Source organism: Rhinatrema bivittatum, chromosome 10, assembly GCF_901001135.1.
Source record: "Rhinatrema bivittatum chromosome 10, aRhiBiv1.1, whole genome shotgun sequence".
Lineage (NCBI taxonomy): Eukaryota > Metazoa > Chordata > Amphibia > Gymnophiona > Rhinatrematidae > Rhinatrema > Rhinatrema bivittatum.
In genome coordinates this window covers 77,396,189-77,420,831 of record NC_042624.1, presented here as the reverse complement: position 1 = coordinate 77,420,831, position 24,643 = coordinate 77,396,189, and the positions used below count along the sequence as shown (strand labels likewise).

At 41.7% G+C, this 24,643-nt stretch overlaps 2 protein-coding genes across 2 annotated transcripts in view; one reads left to right on the top strand and one right to left on the bottom strand.

Annotated features, from left to right (window-relative positions):
* Window positions 1-14,880, top strand: part of MTF2 (metal response element binding transcription factor 2) — a 144,908-nt gene extending 130,028 nt beyond the window's left edge. The window contains exons 15-16 of the transcript XR_003858958.1: window positions 8,162-8,298; window positions 14,211-14,880. The gene's annotated coding sequence lies outside the window, so the exon portion shown is untranslated. The remainder of the gene's footprint in view (window positions 1-8,161; window positions 8,299-14,210) is intronic.
* On the bottom strand, window positions 132-22,689 carry TMED5 (transmembrane p24 trafficking protein 5). The gene is made up of 4 exons (XM_029618306.1): window positions 22,214-22,689; window positions 15,696-15,793; window positions 1,586-1,763; window positions 132-1,356 (listed from the first exon to the last, which is right to left on the bottom strand). The coding sequence occupies exons 1-4, from the start codon at window positions 22,385-22,387 to the stop codon at window positions 1,138-1,140; spliced, it is 669 nt and encodes a 222-aa protein (XP_029474166.1). The 5' UTR covers window positions 22,388-22,689; the 3' UTR covers window positions 132-1,137.
* Between the last annotated feature and the right edge of the window lie 1,954 nt (window positions 22,690-24,643).

Sequence of the window (24,643 nt, the reverse complement as noted above, 5' to 3'; positions counted from 1 at the left end):
TAAGCTCTGCCTCTCTCTTCACTTTTCAAAATCCTCATTTATCCCATCAAGCTTACATGGGTCCAAGGTTGTTAAAGCAAGAGCACTTTTTTTTTCCCCAAATAGTGTAATTTACTATATAACAAACCTAAAGCCAGGACGTGCCATGATTTAGTTTTTCACCGGCAGCACTTTTTCCATCATGAAGTCACTTATCCTTCCACAATTTGCACTGTAACCAGCTTTTAAAGAAAAATTTCACAGTCATTTGTAAAACAGCAGTAGTTGGCACAGTAGTTTTAAATCTGTTCTTTTGTTCCTGAGACGTGGAACTTCCTTTTCTTAGGCCCCATCCACCATGGCTTGAGTATACGGATGTGCTAGAATCCTGTGCAGGCATCCATTAGGCTGTTAGATGTGTCCAGAATTAACAAAGCAGAAAGAAGACCTCAGGGACGAAGATAAGGGTACAATCACAACCCAAACCTATTAACAATCCAATAAAGCAAGAAAAATGAAAATGCAAAAATATAATGAAGTAGAAAGGAAGTTAAGACTGATGCCAGGCCTGTAGCTATTCTGAAGACGATATCTGAATAAGATGACAATGCAGCGCCCCTGCTAGCCTAAAATATGGAGGCAGCTTTTTGGACTGTGGCCAAACCATGCCGGCAAGAATTCCAAGAGCTGTACCAGAATGGTGGTGAGGGGAAAGGAGGGTCACAGCTAAAAGGGAACTTTTTTTTTTTTCACAAAAACAGCAACCCTACATAAAATGAAATGCAAGCAAGCAGCAGCAAAATGTTTGTCAGGCAGACTAGCTCATGACTCAGCTCTGGGGCAGAAGGTACTGGTGGTTTTACTCTAAATAATTTGTTTCAAAGTAAGAATCTCTAGTAAAAAAAAAATCTAAAACTAGAAACATTTTAAAGCCAAGCACACTTGTAAAATAAAGCCATCAGAAAAGGTATGAGTTTTTGGAGAATTATAAAATAAGCTTATGTAGGAGAAAATGTTTATTTCTTACAAATTCACATTAAAAAAAAAATTAAGCTTGCCAAAGCCAGTTCCTAGGGCAGCATAACCAGAAAGACACCACCAGTCTCTCTTGAAGTTGATTTTTTTTTCTATGATGGGGTATTTTGATCCTAGTGGCTACTAAGGCCTGCTTTTCCGCTTATCTTCAAAAAGACTCCTCAGCATGTAAACCTGCCCTGCAGACACAACCACCATTACTACCAAGTTGACAGCAGACCAGAAATTCACTCTCTCGTAGTTGATCTCTTGTATATTTCTGTCCCGTGCTTCAAATGCTTTCAGTAGTGTTTGTATCTGGACACTTTTGCTTAGCCGGGCCTTAACACTATTCACAGTTTCCTGGAAGAGAAGTAAAAGTCAATTATGGAACTTAGAATATCATGAACATACTGTTCTTACAGAGATATATAAATATGTAACATTTTTAGTTTATGTAGTAAACAAACACACATTCAGGGAAAACAAAGTTTTCTAATCCTACTGAATTAGTTAAAAAAACCAAACAAACCCCCAACCTTATCTTGACAGGAAATCCAGCCTAAAAAAATTTAATTTAAAAAAAGCTTACTAGAATATCTTCCAGCTTTATATCTAAGATATCTGTGCCTGTGAGATACTGTCTCCAGTCCTCTTGCTCATCTTCCCCAATATGATCCAGGATCAGCTCAAAGAATATCACCTTCTCAGAAATGGTGCTGAATGTGTTGTCAAAGCAGAACATATAATCCCCATCTTCTGTTTCCACCCTACACAAAGAAAAAAATCCATGAACTGTTTCACCTAACAGCTGCTTTACAAGTGGAAACTCTGTAACAAACAGGCCACAGCACACTTTCATAATCAAGCGATAATGTTCACTAGTCCTAGCACCATCATAAAAAATACATTGTTCATTCAGGCAACTAGTTTGATGTGCTAAGCACAAGGAAAAGGCAAGCATCTGATAATATAAATTGGCAAAACTTTTATAGCTATTAGGAAATGGAATTCTAATTTTTAAGAAAAAAACTACAACAATTAAATCAGCAGGCTATTATTCTTAGTTAACATCTTCTGACTAGATTGCTCATGTGCTTCATTTTCTGGTTACAAATAAAGTTATAGAATTGCCAGATGACATGGTCAAGTCAATTAACATGACAGGATTCAAAAGAGGTTTAGACAAGTTTCTGGTGGAAAGGTCCATAAATATTAGCCAGGTGGACTTGGGAAAATCAATGTTTATCCTTGGGACTGAGTAACAAGAAATACATCTGCCAAGTATTTTTGACCCGAACTGGCCACGGCTGGAGATAGTCCGAGTCCAACATCCTATCGTCCAACTCTGCGTGGCATTTATTATGTTCCATTCCTATCAATTTATATAAGCATAAATTTAAGTAATATACAAAAAAAAATGATTCACAAAATGTCAAAACATTTAAATTCTAAACAGTGCTAGATGTATTATTTAATCCATAAAAATCATAACAAAATGCTCACTCTAACTCACTCAAAATCACCACATTCACCCTTCCACTCCATGTCACACAAACAAGCATGTACAATTTTGATTATTCCTGGACAGTGTATGAAGAACAACAGACTTTCCTCCGTAGAATGTCAAATCTTCAGTGTCTATAAATATATTGTGATTGCTTTCTACAAAGTCCAAAGTACAAACAGAGGGCTTCCTCAGGGGAATTTTCAAAATATAAATTGTACTAAAGAGTCTTCACTGCTAGTTTCTGATGATTACAATTTTATGGCCACACGGCTGGATGTTATAACCATTACTTTATTGAGATGCAAGCAAGTATGTCCATTGAGGTGTATCCGGGAGAGGATTAATGAAATAGTGCATTAACATTTTGGAATTAAAATCTCATTAGTACAATATTTTGAAAATTCCCCCCTGAGGAAGCACTTGGTTTGTAGGGCAAAACGATTGCTTCTTAACCTTTTGTTGGGCTTTGTAGAAAGCAATGGTTTTGAGCGAGAAGAAATCACAATGTATTTATAGACACTGAAGATTTGACATTCGACGGAGGAAAGTCTGTTCTTCATACACTGTCCAGGAGTAGGCAATATTGCACATGCTTGTAAACCTACTGTTTTTATTGTCATTAAATGTGATATGGAGTAGAAATGTGAATATGGTGATTTTTGAGTTAGTGTGTGCTATATGATATGATTTTTATGGGTTAAATGAGACACTGTGCATCATTTTTGTAAATTATTTAAATTTATGCTTATGTAAATTGATAAGAATGGATTAAAATTATTCTGAACGGTTTGATTACAAACATTCTCTATTATTTGGTTTGAGTGTGAGAATATATTTTGTATCCTTCATTGTTTTTTTTCACCTGTTTCTTATGTTTCTACATTTGAGAGGCATTTGCCCTTGAGTTTAGTTATCATTTAGGGAGTTCTGGCATGGATTTAAATATTTGGTCAAATCTAATAATGAAATCCTGTAGCAAACTTCATATACTTGCATTCAGCATTCTTTCAAGAATTAACGTCAGAGGAGCCAACCCCTTGGCTCAGTGGTCTTCGTCTGCCATGCAGAAGGTCCCTGCTTCAATCCCCGAGACAGATCTTCCACACCATGGATGGGATGGAGATGATACTACAGAGGCAGCATTCACAGGCCCTGGGCAGAGGAAGTCATGGTGGCTGGATTTAGAACCCATGCCACAGGAAGGGAGCCAATTTTTATATTTCTTTACTGAATTGATAATAAATGTGAACGGACAAAACTTGAGTCTTAAAAAAGTCCTTTAAGATTTGAAAAATAGTCCTTTGAAATTAAAAAAAATAAGTGTACTTAACTAAATCTGGCAATCAGCATGAACTCTGCATTCACTCCTAGTTCTGTTCCAACACTTAGTGTTTCGCCCGAGTAGGCTGTTTCAGGGAAAGTCCATCCTGTTCATGATGGCACCTTTTGATCATCATATATATGGACATTATATCAATGAATTGTGTACATATTGTATAAAAATATTTTTTCTAATTATTTGTAGCTGGGGTCTTTTGCCTTGTTTCAATATTGCTTTTATAAAGATTTTCAAGATCCATTGGGATTTTTACCTGCAAATGTTTCATCTTTGACCCCACCCATTTCAATGGGAACCTTGGTCCCCACTTTTGTCTCAACATACCCAAGACATCCAGAGCTTCCAATTTATCTTTAATCCAGAAAAAACCACCACAATCTTTCTGTAATTCCATAAATTTATGTAAATCTGTAAGAAATACTAAAATGTCATCCGCACATGCTGCAATTTTAAATACTTCCTTCCCCACTATAAAGCCAGAGATCTCTTTGCATTGATCAACTTTACACAATAGTGGAGCCATTGTTAATATACAATAAGGGCGACAACGGGCACCCTTGCCTAGTACCCCTCTGCAACTTGAATTTGTTTGACATATGACTATTTGCCAAAATGATGGAGCTGGGATGTTGATATAATATAGATATGTTTCAATATATTCCCTGAAAAAACATATCTTGATAGTACTGAGAAGATGGAGGATGACTCCACCCGCTCAAAAGCTTTTTTGGCATTGAACCCAACCACTAATGACTTAATATTCTGACGTTTACAGTGTGTCATTGCAGTAATCAGGCATACTATATGCCTACCTGCTGTTCTCCCTTTAACAAATCCCACTTGATTGCCAGGTATTTAAGGATGGAAAAAATATAATTGTCTATTGCCTATCACTTTGGCAAACAATTTTAAATCAAAATCAAGGAGCGAGGTAGGCCTATAAGATGCCGGGTTATTGGGGTTTTTCCCTTCTTTGGGTATAACTGTGATATAGGCTCTTTTTGCCTAGTCTGGAAAAACCTCACTAGTAATCGCTGTCTCAAAATAGCGTCCTAGCATCTTCCCCAAGTCTGGTAGCAAAATTTTATAATAGTCCACATTTAGCCCGGCCAGGCCTGAAGCTGGCTAGTTTTTATACCTTCTACGATTTCTTGAATCTGCATGGGTTTATTTAAACAGTAATTTGTGTTCATCTAGCTTTTGTAGCTCTAATACTTCACAAAAAAAAAAAAAGCATCTTCCTTTCCCCCTTTATCCACTGGGTCAGCTTTATTTAGTTTTTCGTAGAATGCACAAAATATTTGACATATCTCTAATGCTGTGGTTTTCCGCACCCCATGCTCATTTTGAGTGCCTCAATATGTTTTCCCTTTCCATATTTTCACCATCAGCTTTTCCCCCCTTGTTACCATATTTGAACAATTTATGTGAGGATCACATTAAACTGTTTTGCATTCTTTGATGTAGGTAAGTATTTAAAGAACATATGGTTTCTCTATATATCTTTTTATTTTGTTTGGAAGGATGGGATACCAATCTGGTTTTTGCCTCTCAGCTTACCCTCCAAATCAACAATTTGTCTATTTACAATCTTCAACTTTCTAATTAGACAGTAATCTCTCCCTGCATCACTGGTCTCCCAAAATAATACAGGATTTTCCTGATGCTGGGCAGTAAGTTCAAACTCCTGCCACTTTGTCTTTAAATATTCTGCTAAATACCTGGGGAAAACACCAACGATGTGACCCTGACTTCTCCCATTCCCATTTTCAAATCTAATCAGATTTTTGCATGCTCAGAGAATTCCCGTCCCGATTTCTGCTTTTACCACTCATGTAACGCACGTGGTGGTTACCAATATTTAATCAATGCATGACATGGTCATATGAGCTCTAGACACAAGTAAAATTCTTTTCTTCAGGCTCTAAGAACTGTAAGGCTCTACATAAAAAGGGGATACCCTTCTTTTTCCTCAGTCTAGATGTCTGGGATGATGATGATGATTTATCAATGTCAGGATCACTTACACAATTTAAGTCCCCTGCCAGTATCAAAGGGCCTTGCATATACCCTAAGAGATTAACTAGCTCCTCAAAAAATGTTTGGGAATATACATTTGGTGCATAAAACACTGCAAAGTGTGATTTCCTGGCCATATAATTTCCCCACTACCATGACATATCTCCCTTCCACATCTTTAAAGGTGAAGGATTTTTCAAAACTGATCTGTTTTGATATCAAAATTGCTATTTTTTTTATATTAAGAGCTAGCGAATAAAAATTTTGTCCCACCCAATCCTTACCCAGTTTTTCACTCTTGATGGCTGTTAAATGAGTTTCCTGCAAAAAGACTATTTTGGCCTCCTGCCTACGTAGTGACTAACATCTTTGTTCTCTTTATTGGTGAACCTAGACATGTTCCATGAAATAACACATTTTCACCCATACTTAATCCAGAAAAATAAACCCATTGCATAAGACACGTTCCAAAATTTATAATCTGTACTAGTTCTCCCCAGCACAAGACTCCACCGGGCCATTTATTAGTGAGAATTTTTCCTCGTGTAAGCACTGCCATCTCAATGGCTTTAGCTCATCTAGATTATGCCCCCTCCCAAAACCATTTTCCTCCCCCCACCCCTAAAACCAGCATTAAAGACCACTTATTTATCTGTGCGGGCAGCCTCCACCCTTTGTAATTTTTAATCAAATCAACTCCCACATTTAGACTATAGAACTAGGGTTTGGGTTTTTTGGGGAAAACAATGACACACTCAGACAGAATATTCAGAGGTTAATCCTTTATATCTTCTTGAAATTCTGGTAGAACTGTGCCTTTATGCTATTTAACACTATCCAAAAGTTAATAATTATTCCTCCTGGAACCTTATGGTACTTTAACATTAGCAAAGGTTATATATTAGTCTCCACATTGCGTTCTCATTTCTTAGTTTGTTTTGCCAAGAAATGTTTTGCTTCCATCACGGAATCCAGTGTGGCGCCAGGACCCATTCTCTACCACTTAACTGTACCAGGTATTGGAGGGTGAATTTGATCTGCCTTGAACAGTTCAGCACAAATGGGGGATAATTCCTTCCTTTTTTAGGACACCCCAGCAGAGTAAGCTTGAAATATTAAGATCTGCTGTCCTTCATAATTTACTCCCCTCTTTTCCTGTAAGCTTGCAGGAGTTCCATCGTTCATTCAAAAGTTAAAAACCTCGCAATAATTACTCTAGGCCTTGACGATCGAGGGGTGCGTAACCTGAATCTGTGTGCGCCTTTCACATGGCACCTGCCCTCCAAATTTAGCAGGCCTAGCTCTTTAGCCAGCTACCCCTGCAGTAATTTGTGGACTTTATAATCTGGTATTTCTGGGAAGCCCACAAATCTGAACTTGAGAAAATCGCTCAAGGCGTAACAATCCTTGCTTTTTCAGTGCTCTCTGCAACTGCATCAGTGCTGCATGTCTGTTTCAACCTCCGCGTTGTGTGTCGTCCACCTGCTCTTTAATGTCACTTAAGGTTTCGTTGCCAGTCACAATCTGTTGTAAAATTGCTTCAAACTTGGCTTCCAACGCTGATACTACCAACCTTTGTAACCTCTGCAACGAGAGCTCCGTTTTCTGTTGGTGAGCACGGACTCGGCAGCCCATGGCCATTTTGGTCTCCACTTGTCACCCAACAATTTTTTCTTTTCTTTGTGGTTTTGTAGACATTTTGCCACCATCCCTGCTCAAAATTGTCCATATCCCTCCGCAACTCCCCAGAAGGTATGTTTTAACGATGGCAAATCTGTGTATTTCCAAGAAGTTTCCTTTTAAGTAGGGAGGGCACCCGGAGCAAGCTTAACACATCCTACCCACTCATCGGATCTCATAATCTCCTTAGTTTAGCATTTTTAATAAAAATAATTATTAACTGTAATTCATGTTAATGGACTTCTTGTAGGCAATCTACTCTAGTAAATCTGCCCCTTACTAAAGTGTATCAGTGTCTCAACAGACCTTATATGCAGGGAGTGATGATAGAGTAGAAGTGGTATGTGGTTGACATTCCCCTTTGCAAGGCATAGTGAAATTTAAAACTTTACCTGTTAATCTCTTTTTTTTAAGTCCTGCCAGACCAGTTCAGACAAATGGGATATGCTTCCCTGCCACATTGACTTTGCTATATAGTCTAGTGCATTAGAGATAACTTTCAGCATACTCTTGTCAAAGCTAATAAAAATAAAATGCTTACATATTTAACCATTTTTAATGCAAAAATCCTCCTATCCTTAACACTATCCAGCCAAAAACCACTTTTTTTTCTTTTAAAGCAACAAAAAGCAAAAAGAACCAGAGCAAGACAGACTACACCAGAGCACTGGAATCCTTCCATCTTAGCCTCTCAAACATCTGTATCCTCAAACAACTCTGCACTGGCTGGGCAGGACTCAAGAAAAGAAATTAACAGGTAAGTTCAAATTTCACCTTCCTTATGGTTCTGCCAGATAAGTCCAAATAAATGGGACATACCCAAGCTATGACTAGACTAGGCATGCAGAAGCCAAGACCACTTTGTGTACACCAGCACAAAAAAGAAGCAGCTTCTCTGGCTTGAACAGCCAACCTATAATGTTTAACAAACACATGTAATGAGGCCCAAGTCTCATTGCCTTGCAGAATCTCTTCTGATGGAACTAGTGTGCAGTCTAACCACAAAGAGGTCTGTGCACTAACAGCCCTCACTTCTTCTGGAACTTGGAGCCTTCCCTCATATAGGCTAAGGCAATTGCTTTCTCAATCCATCTAGCAATGGATATGTTGAACACTGCTTCCCCTTTGAGAGTCATTGAAGAGTACAAATGTCCAATTTCTGGAAGGGATTTGTGATTTTCAGGTAATGCAACAGTACACTAGACTAAGTTTAACCCTACGTTCTTTGGAATGACGAAATATATGGGGTAACAGCCGCAATTCTTTTCTTCAGGAGGACCTGGGCATATGGCATGAAGCTGAAGTAATTTGTTGAGGATGGCTTGTATGGCAAACTTTGCTGGAGTGGTGCAAGGTGACACCGTGAATGTCTGTCTTACAAGACTTGTTAGTACACAACCGCTGGTCATTAGAATTATGTCCAAGACCCACTGGTCTGTCATTATTTGGATCTGCTCTTTGAACTAGTTCTGCAGTCCACCTCCTATAGAGTAAAGAATGGATCCAAAAACCTTCATTGATGACTGGTAACTGAGATTGATGGCCTTGTCAAATTGGACCTTGCTCTTCTAATTCCATGAAAGGGCTGCATTTTGCCCCTTGCCCAGAGAGGCTGTGGAGCATATTGCCTACCAGGGTGGGATCTTCTGAAGTCTTGGTATTGACCTTGTGATAAAGAGTCTAAAAGATGTCCCGATTCTGATAGTTGCTGAGATTTTGTCTCTCCGAGATTTTATACTAGCTTCTCTAGTTCTTCAAACATCCACCCCTTAAAGAGTAATTTACAGAGGTGAACTTTTGACCAATAATCTGCTAACTATTGTCTAATCCATAACTGATGTCTTGCACCTACTGATAAAGCTAGATCCTGTGAGCCGAGCCTTTGGAGATCATATAGACCATCTGCCAGATAAGTCGCTGATGACTCTAGACCAGTGGTTCTCAACCTTTTTTTGGCCGGGACACACCTGACAAATGGTTCTCATATGCGTGACACACTGAACATGTGACCATCACGGGGCTAAGTGTAAACATGCACTCTGCATCCACAGGACTCCCCTCAGCAATGAGTGCAGAGCAGATCTAGGGCATAACCCGTACAACTCACCATACAAAAAAAAGATATTCTGGTTCTGATGACATCTCAGTAAAAGCAAAACAAACTCCCTTTACTACCAGGCACAATAGCCTTCCTTATGAAAAGAGAGTAATTTACCACTAATGCATATACTATTGAGAAAACACATCAAATAAGATTGATACAAATGCCTACATGCTAGTAAAACACCTCACTTTGGTCACACACCCAGAACTGACCTTCACCAAGTACAGAAAAAACACAAATTATAAATATGGAGACAGAAACTGGAACGGAAAACCAAAAAAGCCACTCTGCATACAGTGCGAACCTGGAGAAATGGAAAGAGAAATATAGCACCTAACAGACTCAGGATTTGCAATAATGCACACAAACTAACCTGCACAAAGTTACACCTGTATTACGGAACACACGCAAACAGTAACAACCCTATCTAAGAAATACAACTATTAAACCAGGCCCTAAACACTAAAACATTTCCTATTGGGAAAACAGAATAAGCCAAGCTGCTACAGAGCCCCACACAGAAATCATTGTAAAGTTATACCAAAAATGTTACAAAGCAGCTGCTGAACAGAATAATATTCAATTAAATACTCATAAAAATTATTAAAACATGTCCAAATATCAATAAAATATTTCAAAACAGCAGACATCGCATAATACCCAATAATTAAAATGGCAGTCAATCAAGAAAAGTAAATTTAAAAAGCCACCTTTACTTACCTTCTCCAGCAACTCTCCTACTCCTTTCTCTTCCAGGCCAATAGCACTAACCAGAAGCAGCAAGGGCTGCTGAAGCTCTGTCCTCAATCTTCTTCCTTAGCACCCACAACCAGTCACTCACAACACACACACCCCCAAATAGACCCCACGACCAGTCTCGGTCTCTTTCACACCAGTCATCTTCCTGACCAGTTTCTCTCTCTCACACAGAAACACATCACCTCCCTGACCAGTCTCGCTCTCTCAATCACACTCATGTTCTCTTATATACAAGCTCTCAATCACACACAAAAGCTTACACCCATTCACACCAGCTCTCACCCAGGCTTCCATTCACACCCCTACACACAAGCTCTCACCCAAGCACCCATTCACACCCAATGACACAAGCTCTCACCCAGGTACCCATTGACACCCACAGACACAAGCTCTCCCCCAGGCACCCATTCACACCCTCAGACACAAGCTCTCCCCCAGGCACCCATTCACACCCTCAGACACAAGCTCTCACCCAGGCACCCATTCACACCCACAGACACAAGCTCTCACCCAGGCATTCATTCACACCCATAGACACAAGCTCTCACCCAGGCCCCCATTCACACACAAGCTCTCACCCAGGCCCCCATTCACACACAAGCTCTCACCCAGACATCCATTCACACCCACAGACACAAGCTCTCACCCAGGCATTCATTCACACCCTCAGACACAAGCTCTCACCCAGACATCCATTCACACCCACAGACACAAGCTTCACCCAGGCACCCATTCACACCCACAGACACAAGCTCTCACCCAGACATCCATTCACACCCTCAGACACAAGCTCTCACCCAGGCATCCATTCACACCCTCAGACACAAGCTCTCACCCAGACATCCATTCACACCCACAGACACAAGCTCTCACCCAGACATCCATTCACACCCACAGACACAAGCTCTCACCCAGACATCCATTCACACCCACAGACACAAGCTCTCACCCAGGCACCCATTCACACCCACAGACACAAGCTCTCACCCAGGCATCCATTCACACCCACAGACACAAGCTCTCACCCAGGCATCCATTCACACCCACAGACACAAGCTCTCACCCAGGCATCCATTCACACCCACAGACACAAGCTCTCACCCAGACATCCATTCACACCCACAGACACAAGCTCTCACCCAGACATCCATTCACACCCACAGACACAAGCTTTCACCCAGGCATTCATTCACACCCTCAGACACAAGCTCTCACCCAGACATCCATTCACACCCACAGACACAAGCTTTCACCCAGGCACCCATTCACACCCACAGACACAAGCTCTCACCCAGACATCCATTCACACCCTCAGACACAAGCTCTCACCCAGGCATTCATTCACACCCTCAGACACAAGCTTTCACCCAGGCATCCAATCACACCCATAGACACAAGCTCTCACCCAGGCATTCATTCACACCCTCAGACACAAGCTCTCACCCAGGCATTCATTCACACCCTCAGACACAAGCTTTCACCCAGGCATTAAATCACACCCATAGACACAAGCTCTCACCCAGACATCCATTCACACCCACAGACACAAGCTCTCACCCAGGCACCCATTCACACCCACAGACACAAGCTCTCACCCAGGCATTCATTCACACCCTCAGACACAAGCTCTCACCCAGGCATCCATTCACACCCACAGACACAAGCTTTCACCCAGGCATCCAATCACACCCATAGACACAAGCTCTCACCCAGGCATTCATTCACACCCTCAGACACAAGCTCTCACCCAGGCATTCATTCACACCCTCAGACACAAGCTCTCACCCAGGCCCCCATTCACACACAAGCTCTCACCCAGGCCCCCATTCACACACAGACACACCAGCTCTCACCAAAAATAACTTCTTCCTTCATTGCAGGGATAGGCTCCGGTTCCGCCGTGGCTTTAATCCGGCGGGCCTTCTTTTTTCGGCTACACGGGGATGGGCGCCTCAGTCAGAGGTCGGGTTTCCTCTTCGTCGCTAGGGGTCGGGTTTTCCTCTTCACTGCTACGGGGCTGGGCTCCCGTAGCGGCCTTGCACCGTCTGGGTCCTACACTGCTATTCCTCCCACCCCACTCCCGGACAGTGCCATGCCTGCCTCACTGGCCAATCAAAGGCTTCCTCCCTTCTTCCTACTACCACTGGCAGGTGGCAGGGAGGAGGCTTCCGATTGGCCTGCGCGGGGGAAGGCAAAATGAAGGAGGCTTCCCATTGGGCAGTGGGGGTAGGAAGAAAGGAAGCTTTCAATTGGACCGCGGGGGCTGGAAAAAGGGAGAAGGAAAGTACAATGGGGCAGTGGGACACCGGGAGACGCGACACACCTGGCGGTGTTTGGCGACACACTAGTGTGTCGCGACACACCGGTTGAGAAGCGCTGCTCTAGACTAACCCTATCTGCCCCCTGTGGGAGGTGTTGAATCCAGTGTAAAAAAGATCTGGAAACATAGCTTAAACAGATCGCTCCTTGAATAGTGGAACTATTAGAAGAAAAAGCATGATTTACTTTTTTTTTTTTTTTTATCTTGATGGTCTTGCAAAGAAGCCCCTCTCTCTCCCTTGGAATGGTAGTTTCCTGGACACAGCTGAAACCATTGCATCCACTTTTCGTATTTGGAATAAGTGCTTTTGCAAATCAATTGAAAGTGGGTATAACTTTGAAAAATGTTATGTGTTTTAAACCAGAGTCTGGTGCTACCCATTCACATAAAACAGTGTTCTGAGTTTTGGAACGGAGAGGGAAAGATGTGGAAGATTTTTGGCTACCCTTAATTACATAGCGACCAAGTCCAGAGTTTCTGTCAATACATAAGTGACCAATGTTAGCAGTGCAGAAATCTTGTCCTTATGGAAAAGATCAAATTCTGCTTCATCTTCCCCTTCTTTCAGGGAATTATAATCTCGAAGGTCCTCATTAAAAAGATCTAAGAGGTGAGAGACACTTTCTAAATCTTGTTCTCTTTAGACTGCTTCACTGAAGGAAGAAGATGGTAATTAGACTGCCACTGGGATTCAGAAAATGAAGTTTCCTCAAACTCATTTTGTATGTGCACTGATTTAAAATTTGAAAACTCCAGGTGAATAAGAGGGCGAGAATGGATGCTTGGACCTGCACAAACGAGGGAACATGCAAATGTTCTGGGCTGAAGCTTGCTCAGTGCGTACAGTTTTAAAATGGCAGCTGTGGCTGGCTCAACGGTTAAATCTGAGACCCCTTTAATAGTAGAATCAGTGGAAATCTGCCTCTTAATGCGTGTACAAGTGGCTTTTGCTGCTTGCTTCAGATTAGAGAGAGCTTTGAAGAGCTCATGCAATCCCCTGTGGGCCACTGTGACAGACTGAGCAGCCTGAGTTGCTGTTTCTGTACAGTGTCAAGATTTTTCTGACAGTGCGGCTGCAAGGCTTCTTGGTCAAAGATCACTTACAGTCCCTAGTGGGTTGTTTTGCCAAATTTATCACTTTCAAAACCTTACTATTTTGTATCTTAAAAAACACAGTCTCATTCTGAATCTTTTTTTTAAGAGAAGCTTTCTTCAGCACAAATAGTAGCTCAGCTACAGAACCAAAGAAAGCGCAGAGATTTTTTTTTTTTTTAAACGAGATATGTTGGAATTTACAACAGCAGGCTCTACTGCATTCTCTACTGTGAGGTAAGCAGCATACGAAAGAAAGAGCTCCTGTCCTGCAGGCAGGCGCATGGCCTACAACTGAAGTTGTAGTCTCTCTAAATCTGCAAAAGATTTAAAAAAGTGTTAAGAATAAAGATCGGTTTAAAATAATAATAATAAAATTGTTCTCCATTAACAGATGGCCTTCCAACGGCTGGAGGCAGAGAATGCTGGGCTTAACTGCTCCTGCACAGCGCATATATAGTAGAAGGGCGTGTTCAAGACTGGGGGAGCAGAAAGACACAGGGCGCTTGTGTTCTTGAATAAACTGACAAAATGGAAGCACCACTACCTGCACGAGACTGAACACATTTCCAAGGTTTGGGTTTGACTGAGGTGGAAGTATTGTATGACTCTGTACTTGTCTGAAGAAGCCAGCTACCTATGGGTGAATTTTGCCCAGCCGCGGAGTGGACGATTCTCCCTAAGAATCCACCTACCACACACTGGTTGTAAATGTAATTCTTCCATGTCTGGCTAGTGTTCTGACACCATGTAACAGTAACATCTGGTTATATAATAATTTTAGGCTTTCTGTGAATGCCAGGCTAGGAGAAACTAAGCACACCAATTTTGTTATGCAGCTCTTAATGAGATATATGTTCTCATTGTAACATGCTGCAAACGTTTACTCCTGGTGAAATTCTGTGCTACTGCAGAGCGCAGAATTGCCAAATTCCGCGCAGAAAATGGCACAGGAGACCCCTGCATGCCGCGAACGGAGTGCGTGAAGATGAAGGCCCCCATGTGCCGCGGAGTGCGCACCGCTTGCGGCCGAAGATGAAGGCCTCTGTGAGAGTGAATGTGTGTGGGAGGGGAGGGTGAGAGAGCAGTGGAATGAGCGGGGGGGGGGGGGGGGATGCTTAAGTGTGGGTGCCAGAGAGAGGGAGCTTATATGAGGAGATTGTGAAGGAGTGTGTGTGAGAGATTGGAAGCTCGTGTACATGAAAAAGGGATCGCGTGTATGTGAGGATGCTAGCCTGTGTGAAGGGATTGTGTATGTGTGAGAGACATAGGTAGCCTGTGTGAGGATGTATGTGTGAGAGAGAAAGGGAGCTTGAGTGGGTGTGTATACAAGAGAGAGGGACCCTGTATGAGGGGATGTGTGTATGCGAGAGAGTGAGGGAGCCTGTATGAGGGTGTGTGTATGTGTACCAGAGAGAGGGAGCATGTGTGAGAGAGGGAAGGACAGAGGGGCAGTACTGAGAATGGGGGTCAAACTCTGGGAGTGACGATAGAATGGAAAGGGTTGGGCCTAGAGGTGGAAGGGAGAGATACTGGCAGGTGGAGGAGTTGGGGCCTGAGAGGGCAAGTGGCCAGGGGAGTAGGGAGAGAGTGTGTGGAAGGGACACTCTTACAGTGAATTTCTAGGGAAATTCTGCATCTCTAAGTAACAACTTTTTTTCTCTATTCATGTAAAATGTAATTACTTAAGACTGTCATGTAAATTGTGTTATTTTAACCAATATAAAGTTTGCAGAATTTTAAGTTTTTGTGTGCACAATTCCCCCAGAAGTAAACTTTGGAGCATGCAGGATATAAATATTAAAAAGAAAAAAAAAGAAAAAGAAACATTGCTTGAAATGGGTTAGTTATTGCATCACTGTTAACATAGCAGACTTACGTGTGGACACCATCAGATCGCCTCTCTTCATAAATTAAGATTTCATCTTTTGGAGATACCAGATGAAAGTTAATATCCAAACCTGCCCCATCTAAGACCTGCAGGATACAAAAGGAGCTAGAATGACTTCATTCAAAGGCGAATTATCACCTGTTTTTTAGGCTTCTACACATGTGCTTGTAAATTAGTTGGTAGTTGTAATTGTTAAGCATTGGCCAAGGCTGTGGTCGAGAGAGAAGGAGATAGAAGAGAGACATTTAAATACCTCAGGGGAGTCAATAATGCACAAGCAAGCATGTTTAAATGGAAAGCAAGCTCTAGACCAAGAGATCATCGTATAAACTTAAAGGAGAAACTAAGGGGGTAACAAAAGGCAATGTTTCCCATGGCACATTAGTGAGCCTTCAACTTAGGGGTGCTCAAACCAGTCCTTAGGGTTCCTCCTAGCCAGCAGTCTGCCAGTTTAGCAATTTTGTCACTAATTCTGGTGCCTTCTTGATGTTGATGGAGATTTTAGAACTGTGAATGCCACAGGCAGCTAATTTAGGGATTTTTGAACAATTTAGTTACATTTTAGAGCTGTGAGGTGCTAGATTTGTATCAGGTTCCCCACTTATGGAACATGTCTGACTGGAAGCAGAGCACAAGAGTGAGCTCTGGCCAGAAAATGAACTCTCCTCAGGCTAGAGTGGCTGGCTAAGTCTCCATGCACCCTCCTCAGCACAGGCAGGCCGGTTCAGCTGCTTGTTCGATCTCTCCCTCCACCTGGACACACTGGGGAATCCAAGGAGAAAGAACCAATTACAACAAGCAAAATTTAAGAAAAAAAAGTTAAAATTTATCATCCACTGCTATCACATACTGACAGCAGCAGAAGGAAGAACCCACGAGCAGGAGAGAGCTACGTTTTCTCAGGACGCCTCCAAGGGAGAGTGGAACCTGTGGCAGCAGATTATCCAGATTGTTATACATTTTTTGTATTGTTCTTGCAAGTGGTTAACTGATGGGACAAGGCAGATCTAGGAAACTGGTAGATTTTAAAATAATGAAGGGTGAATCATTTTAGAAAGCACTCCTTCCCCTCTTCACAGTGGATCTGGTGATTTTCTTAAAGATGGAGTTGGCAACACTGCTAGCCAGTCAGGTTTTTCAGGATCTCTCTATTGAATATGCATGACATTCATTTGCATGCATTACCTATGTCTGCAAATGTTTCTCATGCATATTCAAAACAAGATATCTTGAAAACCTGACTGGTGGGTCAGGGGAGCTCTTCGGACAGGTTTGAGCACCTGTGTTTCAACTCGATGAGAAAGTCACCACTGCCTGATGCTCAGATCCAGGCCAACACCTGGGCTCTGCTCTCAGCACATCCCAGAAACCAGCAGTGGCCTTAAATATGTAGGAGCTCCTTTCTGAGAACATGTGCCATCATGCATGCCTCTTCCTCCTCGTTGTAGCATGAGCCTCAGAGTACGATAATTAACAGACAGCAAGCAGGGCACGGATAGCTAGGACCGGCCTTGTGCAGTACACATATTGCGCACAGCACCTCCTCCTTTTCCTCCTCTTTCAGTCTTTCCATTCGCTGTTATTTCCAGGCTGAATGTGACAGGGAGAGCATGCACGGAGCGTCACTCACTTTCAGGCCAATGCAATAAAGTACGTCCAGCTGAATGCACAGTTTTACCCACATTTAAAATGCCCAACTCCTGATGCAGGAATGAGTTTTACCTGCACAAAATGTGTGTTTAAAAATATGCACTCAGCTCATCACCCTTGCATGAAAATTCCATGCAAATGAGGGCATGAGGGCATTAAGCATACCCTCCCAATACAGAGAAGTGTACTGGCTGAGCGCATATTTTCTTAATGCCAGAAGCTTTACTCCTGGTCAGAGGTGGAGTAAAGTTTCTAACAGTGGATCTGCGGCCAGGGTTCCCCCATATTTGGGAGGATAAGCGGCAGAGGCTTGATAATTTTAAGTTTAACCATGGCCAAGTTATCCTCCTAAATTAGATGTACAACAAGAGATATGCACCTAAATTAGGAGGTCAATAAAAAATATACACCTATACTGTATCAGCCCCTCCTCTACCAAGTTTAAATGTATGGTTTAGCCTGTGCTGACTGCACATTTTAACTATTTGCACATTCTAACTCCCAATACATTAGCATAGCATTAGCTTACTGTGTTAAAACTATGCACTGATTTTCAGCCCACAGGCTCTTAATGCCCAGGTTATCACATCAGCTATTTGAGTGATGGGAGCAGCAGTGGAGGAGCTCTGGCAGCTGCATGCAGCAGAGGCAATTAACTGAGCCGACTGCCAACATCACACAGACATTTATTTTGGCATTTATATTCTGCAACTTCCAATCAGGGCGGATTACAATATACATTCATATTCACCAACATACATAAAAATATATTAAAAATTAAATCCCATAGGCCTGCTTAAAAATTTCTGGTTTTAATTTCTTTCTAAATTTGTACACATCTCCAGCCTTCAAACTGTTGTCCGTAGCATTCCATAAGCTTTGTCACACTGGGTCAGACCAAAGGTCCATCAAGCCCAAGCATGTAATGGTCCAACTGATGCCCTCACAAGCTTTCTGCATTGAATGTACCTGAAAAAGTTTTTATTTCCACAGCAAGCTTATTTTCAAATTATCTCTTTGCCTTCTTCATCAATGCTTTCACCTAACTTGCCAGTGCTTATGCCATTTCATCATCATTCAGATCCCTTTTCTCTTTTTTAAAGAATGTTCTTTTGGATGTAATAGCCTCTCTCATCTCATCGTTTAATCATGCCAGCAGTCACTGGGCCTTTCTTCCACGTTTTTTAATGCATGGAATACATCTGGTCTGGGCTTCCGAGATGATATGTTTAAATAAAGTCCATGCCTCATGTAAAATTCTTGACCTTTGCAGCTCTTTCAATTTTCCTAACCATTTTATCAGTCTCCCTTTTGAACGTTAAAATGGTATTGCAGTAAATTTCCTTAGTATCCTCCCCTCAGTTATCTAGTCAGATCTGAATACATTATGATCACTATTGCCAAGAGGTCCCAATAGTGTTACCTCTTGCACCAAATTCTATATTCCACTAAGGACCAGGTCTAAAACAGCTTCCTTCTTGTCGATTCCTGTACCAACTGCTCCGAGAAGCAGTCATTTATTTTATCTAGAAATTGTCTCTCTAACATGTCCTGATGTGACATTCACCCAGTCAATACTGGGGTAATTGAAATCAGCTATTACTGTGTTGCATATTGTGTTAGCTTCCCTAATTTCTGTTACCAACGTGGCCAGGTGGACAGTAGTATACCCCTACTGCTATTCTATTCCCCTTCTCATGATTTTTTTTTTTAATCGATAAAGATTCTACAGTGCATTTTGTTTCTTGTAGAATTTTATCTTGGTTAACTCTATGCCCTCTTTAACATATACCATCTCCCCTCCCACCAATTTGATCCATCTTATCACTGTGATATAATTTGTAACCTGGTATCACCACAGTGTCCCACTGGTTATCCTTCCTCCAGGTCTCGGAGATGCCAATTACATCTACCATTCAATGCTGTACACTCTAACTCTCCCATCTTATTTTTCAGACTTCTAGCATTTGTATATACACATTTCAAAGTATGTGTTTTGTTTGTATTAACCTATCAGTTATCTGGGGTAACTGGGAATCTTTCAACTGTCTACTCATTATTTAAAAGGCACCTGAGCTAATTTAGCATTAATTACAACCTTACTATCGGGATGCATTAACTTCCCTGTTTTGTTAGTATCCTTTAAAGATGTACAACTGTAGGAAAACACCCATGAACATGACATGATCGATCAGCTCCCTCTCTATACAAGTGCAGGAAAACACACATGAACATGTCATGATCGATCAGCCCCCTCTCTATACAAGTGCAGGAAAACACACATGAACATATCATGATCGATCAGCTCCCTCTCTATACAAGTGCAGGAAAATATATGCTCCTGAGCAACTGTTGACTTTCCCCCAAAGCTGCTCTGTTTCCTTTTTAAAGGTTAGCGCCAGCAGCCTGGTTCCACTCTGGTTAAGATACGGCCCATCCTTTTGGAAAAGATCTCCCCCCTCCCCTTCTCCAAAATGGTGCCCAGGTCCTAACAAACCTAAAGCCTCTTCCCTTCACTATCATCTCATTCACGCATTGAGGCTCCGGAGCTTTGCCTGCTTCTGGAGTCTTACACATTGAATGCAAAGGATTTCCGAGAATTCTACCCTGGAGGTTCTGGATTTTAACTTTCTACCTAGAATCCTAGATTTGGCTTCCAGCCTCCTACACCTTTATATGTCATTGGAACCCACATGTACCAAGACAGCCAACTTTTCTCCAACACTGTATAAAATCCTATCTAGGTGCCACATGAGGTCTGCCACCTTGGCACCAGACAAATTACCAAGCAATGTTCCTATGACTGAATCACCAACTACAACCTGCCATCCTAACTTCTGGGCATGTACCCCTGGAAACACACACTCAGTGTGAGAGGATATGACATCACCTTGAGGGCTTGAATTGCTTATCAAACTGATGCTCTCCTTCCAGGTGAGCTATTTCCTCTAAGACTTCTCCTTTTTCCTGCACTTGTATAGAGAGGGAGCTGATCTATCATGACATATTCATGTGTGTTTTCCTCCCTCTCCCTTTGTTTTAAAATTTCAAAGAAAGACAGGTGACCCTTTCAGTGTTTTCCCAACTCATTATAGCCTCTCCATGTCTACACTGTCTGCTCCATGGAGGATGGTGTGTCAAAACATTTTTGTTAATGTAGGTGTGCAAAGATTGGGAAATACTAACATAAGAAAAATGTTTCTTCAGAGAGAGGGTGGACAATAAATAGCCTCCTAGTGGAGACAAAAAGTTACAGAAATGCAAGACAGCCTAGGATAAACACCACCACCCTTAAATGCAAGGCACTAAAAAGGTAAAGCCTAAGATCAAGCAGGCTCTGTGATACCGCAAGAAGGAAGAATAATGAGCAGACTAGACAGGCCTGCTTGTCTTTGCCTGCCATCATGTTCTACATGTTCCGGTATTAAGCAAGATGACCCAACAGCAATCTGTACCACAGTGCTCCATGAGATAAAACAGCTCTGGAGCACAAGGTAAATGTTCCATTAGAACTACAGTGGAGAAATTTTTTTTTTTTAATTTAAATTAAATTACAAAATAAACTTCCAAACAGTTGTAAGACGTAAACTTCCAAAACTGCACTTGTGTACACAGGGGCTTCCTTTAAAGCTTTGCATACTGTAAAATCTAAACATGATCTGGCCAATTTGATATTTTTGCTTGTAACTCCCACTTTTTTCTGGGGATTGTACCAGGCCAAAAGAGTGAAAGGCCAATAGTATTTTCAATCATTAACGAGGACAGAACTCCTCTTTGCAAGCCTATTCCCCGCAAAATGGGTCACGATGCTATTATATAGCACATTCATAGTTATCTGAAACAGAGCACTAGAAAATATTGTTTACTGTCAGTGATATGAAAACCTGCTCTTACAAACGGGGATGATGATGTAATAAGGTGCACTTGGTACAGTGCACAGTTTGTGTGTGCAAACTTTATGACTGATCCAAGGGGTTTTGTGTAAAAAAAAATGTGCTTATAGGTTAACACCCTCTCATACAAATCCCATACTAATGATGGCATTAACTATTATCCCTCAACACTTAACTCATTTTCTTAGCACTGGAAACTTTACTCCACTTCAGATTAGGAGTTAAGTTTCTAGGCCTATTAGCCTACAGGCAGAAGCTAGAAATCCAATACTAGCACCTATAGTCAGGAATTTATGTGCAGAAAACATACTTGTGAATTACTCCAATTCTGTTCCTTCTCTCTGTTATACATGAAGATGGGAAAATGCAGATTTACCCACTTCATGCATCAGATGGAGTAGCCTCTAGTCCTCGAAAATTCATGCAATCAACTGGTTAATCTATAAAGGTGCCACCTGCTTCTGTCATTATTACGCCAACAAACGGTATCACCCTTACATAGAAGCCATGTAAACCAACAAACACTCAGAGCGAATGTGAACCTGCCACATACAGATCATTCAAAAGCTGTAAAAGCAAAAAAAACAAACCAAAAACGCTTCTTGTGGTGGGTGGTTCTTGGTCAAAAGTGCTCAGGAGTTTTTAATATGCAGGATAAAAATATTTAAAATAAATTAAGTATAGCTTTCTAACATGCATTTAGTTCAATATAAAGTATCACATATAACTTGTTAATTTGCTTTAAATAAACATACAATTTTGTTAAGTTAACAATGTAATTGTGGGTCAACAGGATTAGGAAGTTTGTACGTAGAACTGCAGCAATATGAAAGAAAAGAAAAACTATTTTGGTAGTCAAAGCATGGGCCACACCACAAATGTTACAGCAGCTTTCGCAAGGAAACATTTCAAAGATCCCCCCTCCTCCCCTTTGCTGCCACATAAAGGCTTTTGGCGAGGCACCTGGTACTCTATCTCCAGGGAGGCATCCTTCCTCACGGGCTGGTAGAAGCACTCCTTGTGGCCGGCGGCTAGGGTAAATGTGAAGTCACTATCTACGGACTGCGAGAAAGCGCAGCAACCCTGCAGCAGGCGACCTGCGAGACAGAGAACCAGCAAGAGAAGCTCTTGAGCCATGGCGACCGAGGAGGAAGCCTAACAGCGAGCATGAGGAACCGTCCCTGCCCCGCGTCCAGCAGCGTGCTCTGCTGGGGGCTGGATGCGGAAGCTCGAACCCCGAGCCAATCAGCTGACCCTGCAACATCCGGGCGGGGGCAGAGCAACCAGTGGCGCCAATCTAGCGACTTTAGGATCCCGATGGAGATGTCAGAAAAGGAGCGAGTTTAGCTGTTTTTTAAACTGTTTAGCCGTGAATCGGGCGACTTTCCTATAGCTCTTATATTTCTATCGTGGACGGTTACAACTGGAAGCATGATAACGTCTGCATGCAAGTTTGCTTTTTGGCAGGACCACGCCCCTTTTTGCTTGCCCCTAAAGATGTAGCCATTCCTACCTACCAATCATAAGTGGGAAGGGCAGAAGTCCGCCTCAAAATAGTGCGATTCAGCCAATGGGAAAATGCTGTGGACAGTGACCCTAACAGCAAGCTTAATGCACTGGAAGGGAGGCTGAGGGCAGAGAGGGGCGTGCATGACAAGCAGTAGCCAGCCTAGGATTTGAAGGTTTGTCTAGGAGCTGAAGCGCCCTGGACAAAGCCAGTGCAGCAAGTGAGCGTCCGGGACAGCAGGAATCCTAAAGATGGCTGGAAGGCTGCTGCAGGCCGAGGCTTGCCAGTGGTGCAGGAACTTTATGCCGTGATGCTGCATGGCCTGCTGAGCAGATGGAAGCGTTCACAGCAAAAGAGTGTGTGTGATTAAGTGTATGTCAGAGAAAGTGTATATGTTTCAGCGTATGTGGGTATGTAGCCTAGTCTCGCCTGGATTTTTCTTTTTCTTTCTTTTTTCCATTTCCTTTTCCAGGGTTGTCGTTTTTATGTAAAATATACAGTAATTTTGTAGATATGTTGTTAGTGGATTATGTTATTAATAGGTATGACTGCTGTAATCCACTGAGGCAGGAGGATCAGCGGAATATAAGTTTTGGAAATCAATCAATCAATCAATAAATAAATAAATGTATGTGTGTGAGAGTGAGTGAGTCGGAGGCACTCTCTAGGCACCATCTGGAAAGCTATGTACACTAATACTCATAATATGGGAAATAAAGATCCAGATATAGAGGCAGTTATGGAAGAAGCTGATTTGTATGTAAAGGCTGTCATGGAAATTTACATAGAAAAACCATTATTGACATAGTTATAATGGGCTACAATCTATTCAGGAAGGGACTGGATAGGAAGGAAGGGAGGAAGCCTGGCACCATATAAAAAAAATATTAAAGCAATATTAAATATTAAAGGTCCTGCCAGCTAAGATTTAATTCTAAAAAATGTAAAGTTTTGCATTTAGGATGCAAAAACCCAAGGGAAAAGTATAGTTTGGGGGGTTGAAATTCTTTTAAGCATGAAAGAAAAACGGGATCTGGGGGTGATTATATCTGATGATCTTAAGATGGCCAAATAGGTGGTTAAAGCCATAGCAAAAGCCAGAAAGGTGCTGGGCTACATAGGGGGAGGAACAGCAGAAAAAGAGAGGTGATATTACTGCTGTACTGCTGAGAATTCATTTAGAATACTGTGTACAATTCTGGAAACTACACTTTCAAAAGGATATAAACTGGTTGGAATCAGGAATCAGGCTAGAGGAAGGCTAGTAAAATAGTCAGTAGTCTTTGTTTAAAAGCATATGGAGACAGAATGATCTAAACATATATACCCTAGAGCAGGGGTCAGGAACCTTTTTGGCTGAGAGAGCCATAAACGCCACATATTTTAAAATGTAATTCCATGAGAGCCATACAATATGTTTAAAACTAAATACAAGTAAATGTGTGCATTTTATGTAAGATCACACTTTTAAAGTACAATAAGTCTCTGAAAATATTACACCAGGCCTTAAGACACCAATACATCTCCTATTAGGAAAACGGACCAAGTCAGGCTGCTATAGAGTCCTACACAGAAACTACACGCCAGCAGAAAACCTCACCTGAATCACGTGCTGTCCCTCACCTAACATAGAATAAAGAGACCAAAACGCATAACAAGAAGCATGCAGACAAAAACTGAATTGGAAACTGCAACAAGCCAGAGTCTCTGTATGCAGTGTAACAAAGGAAAAAAGAAACATCACACATCCTTATAAAACAAATCAAGAAATATAAAATCATCAGCAGTAAAACTGTACTAACAAAAAGAACATATTTCGAAACAGCTGATGAGTGGAATATCCAATAATTAAAAACTCATATAAAACATTTCCAGATACCAACAAA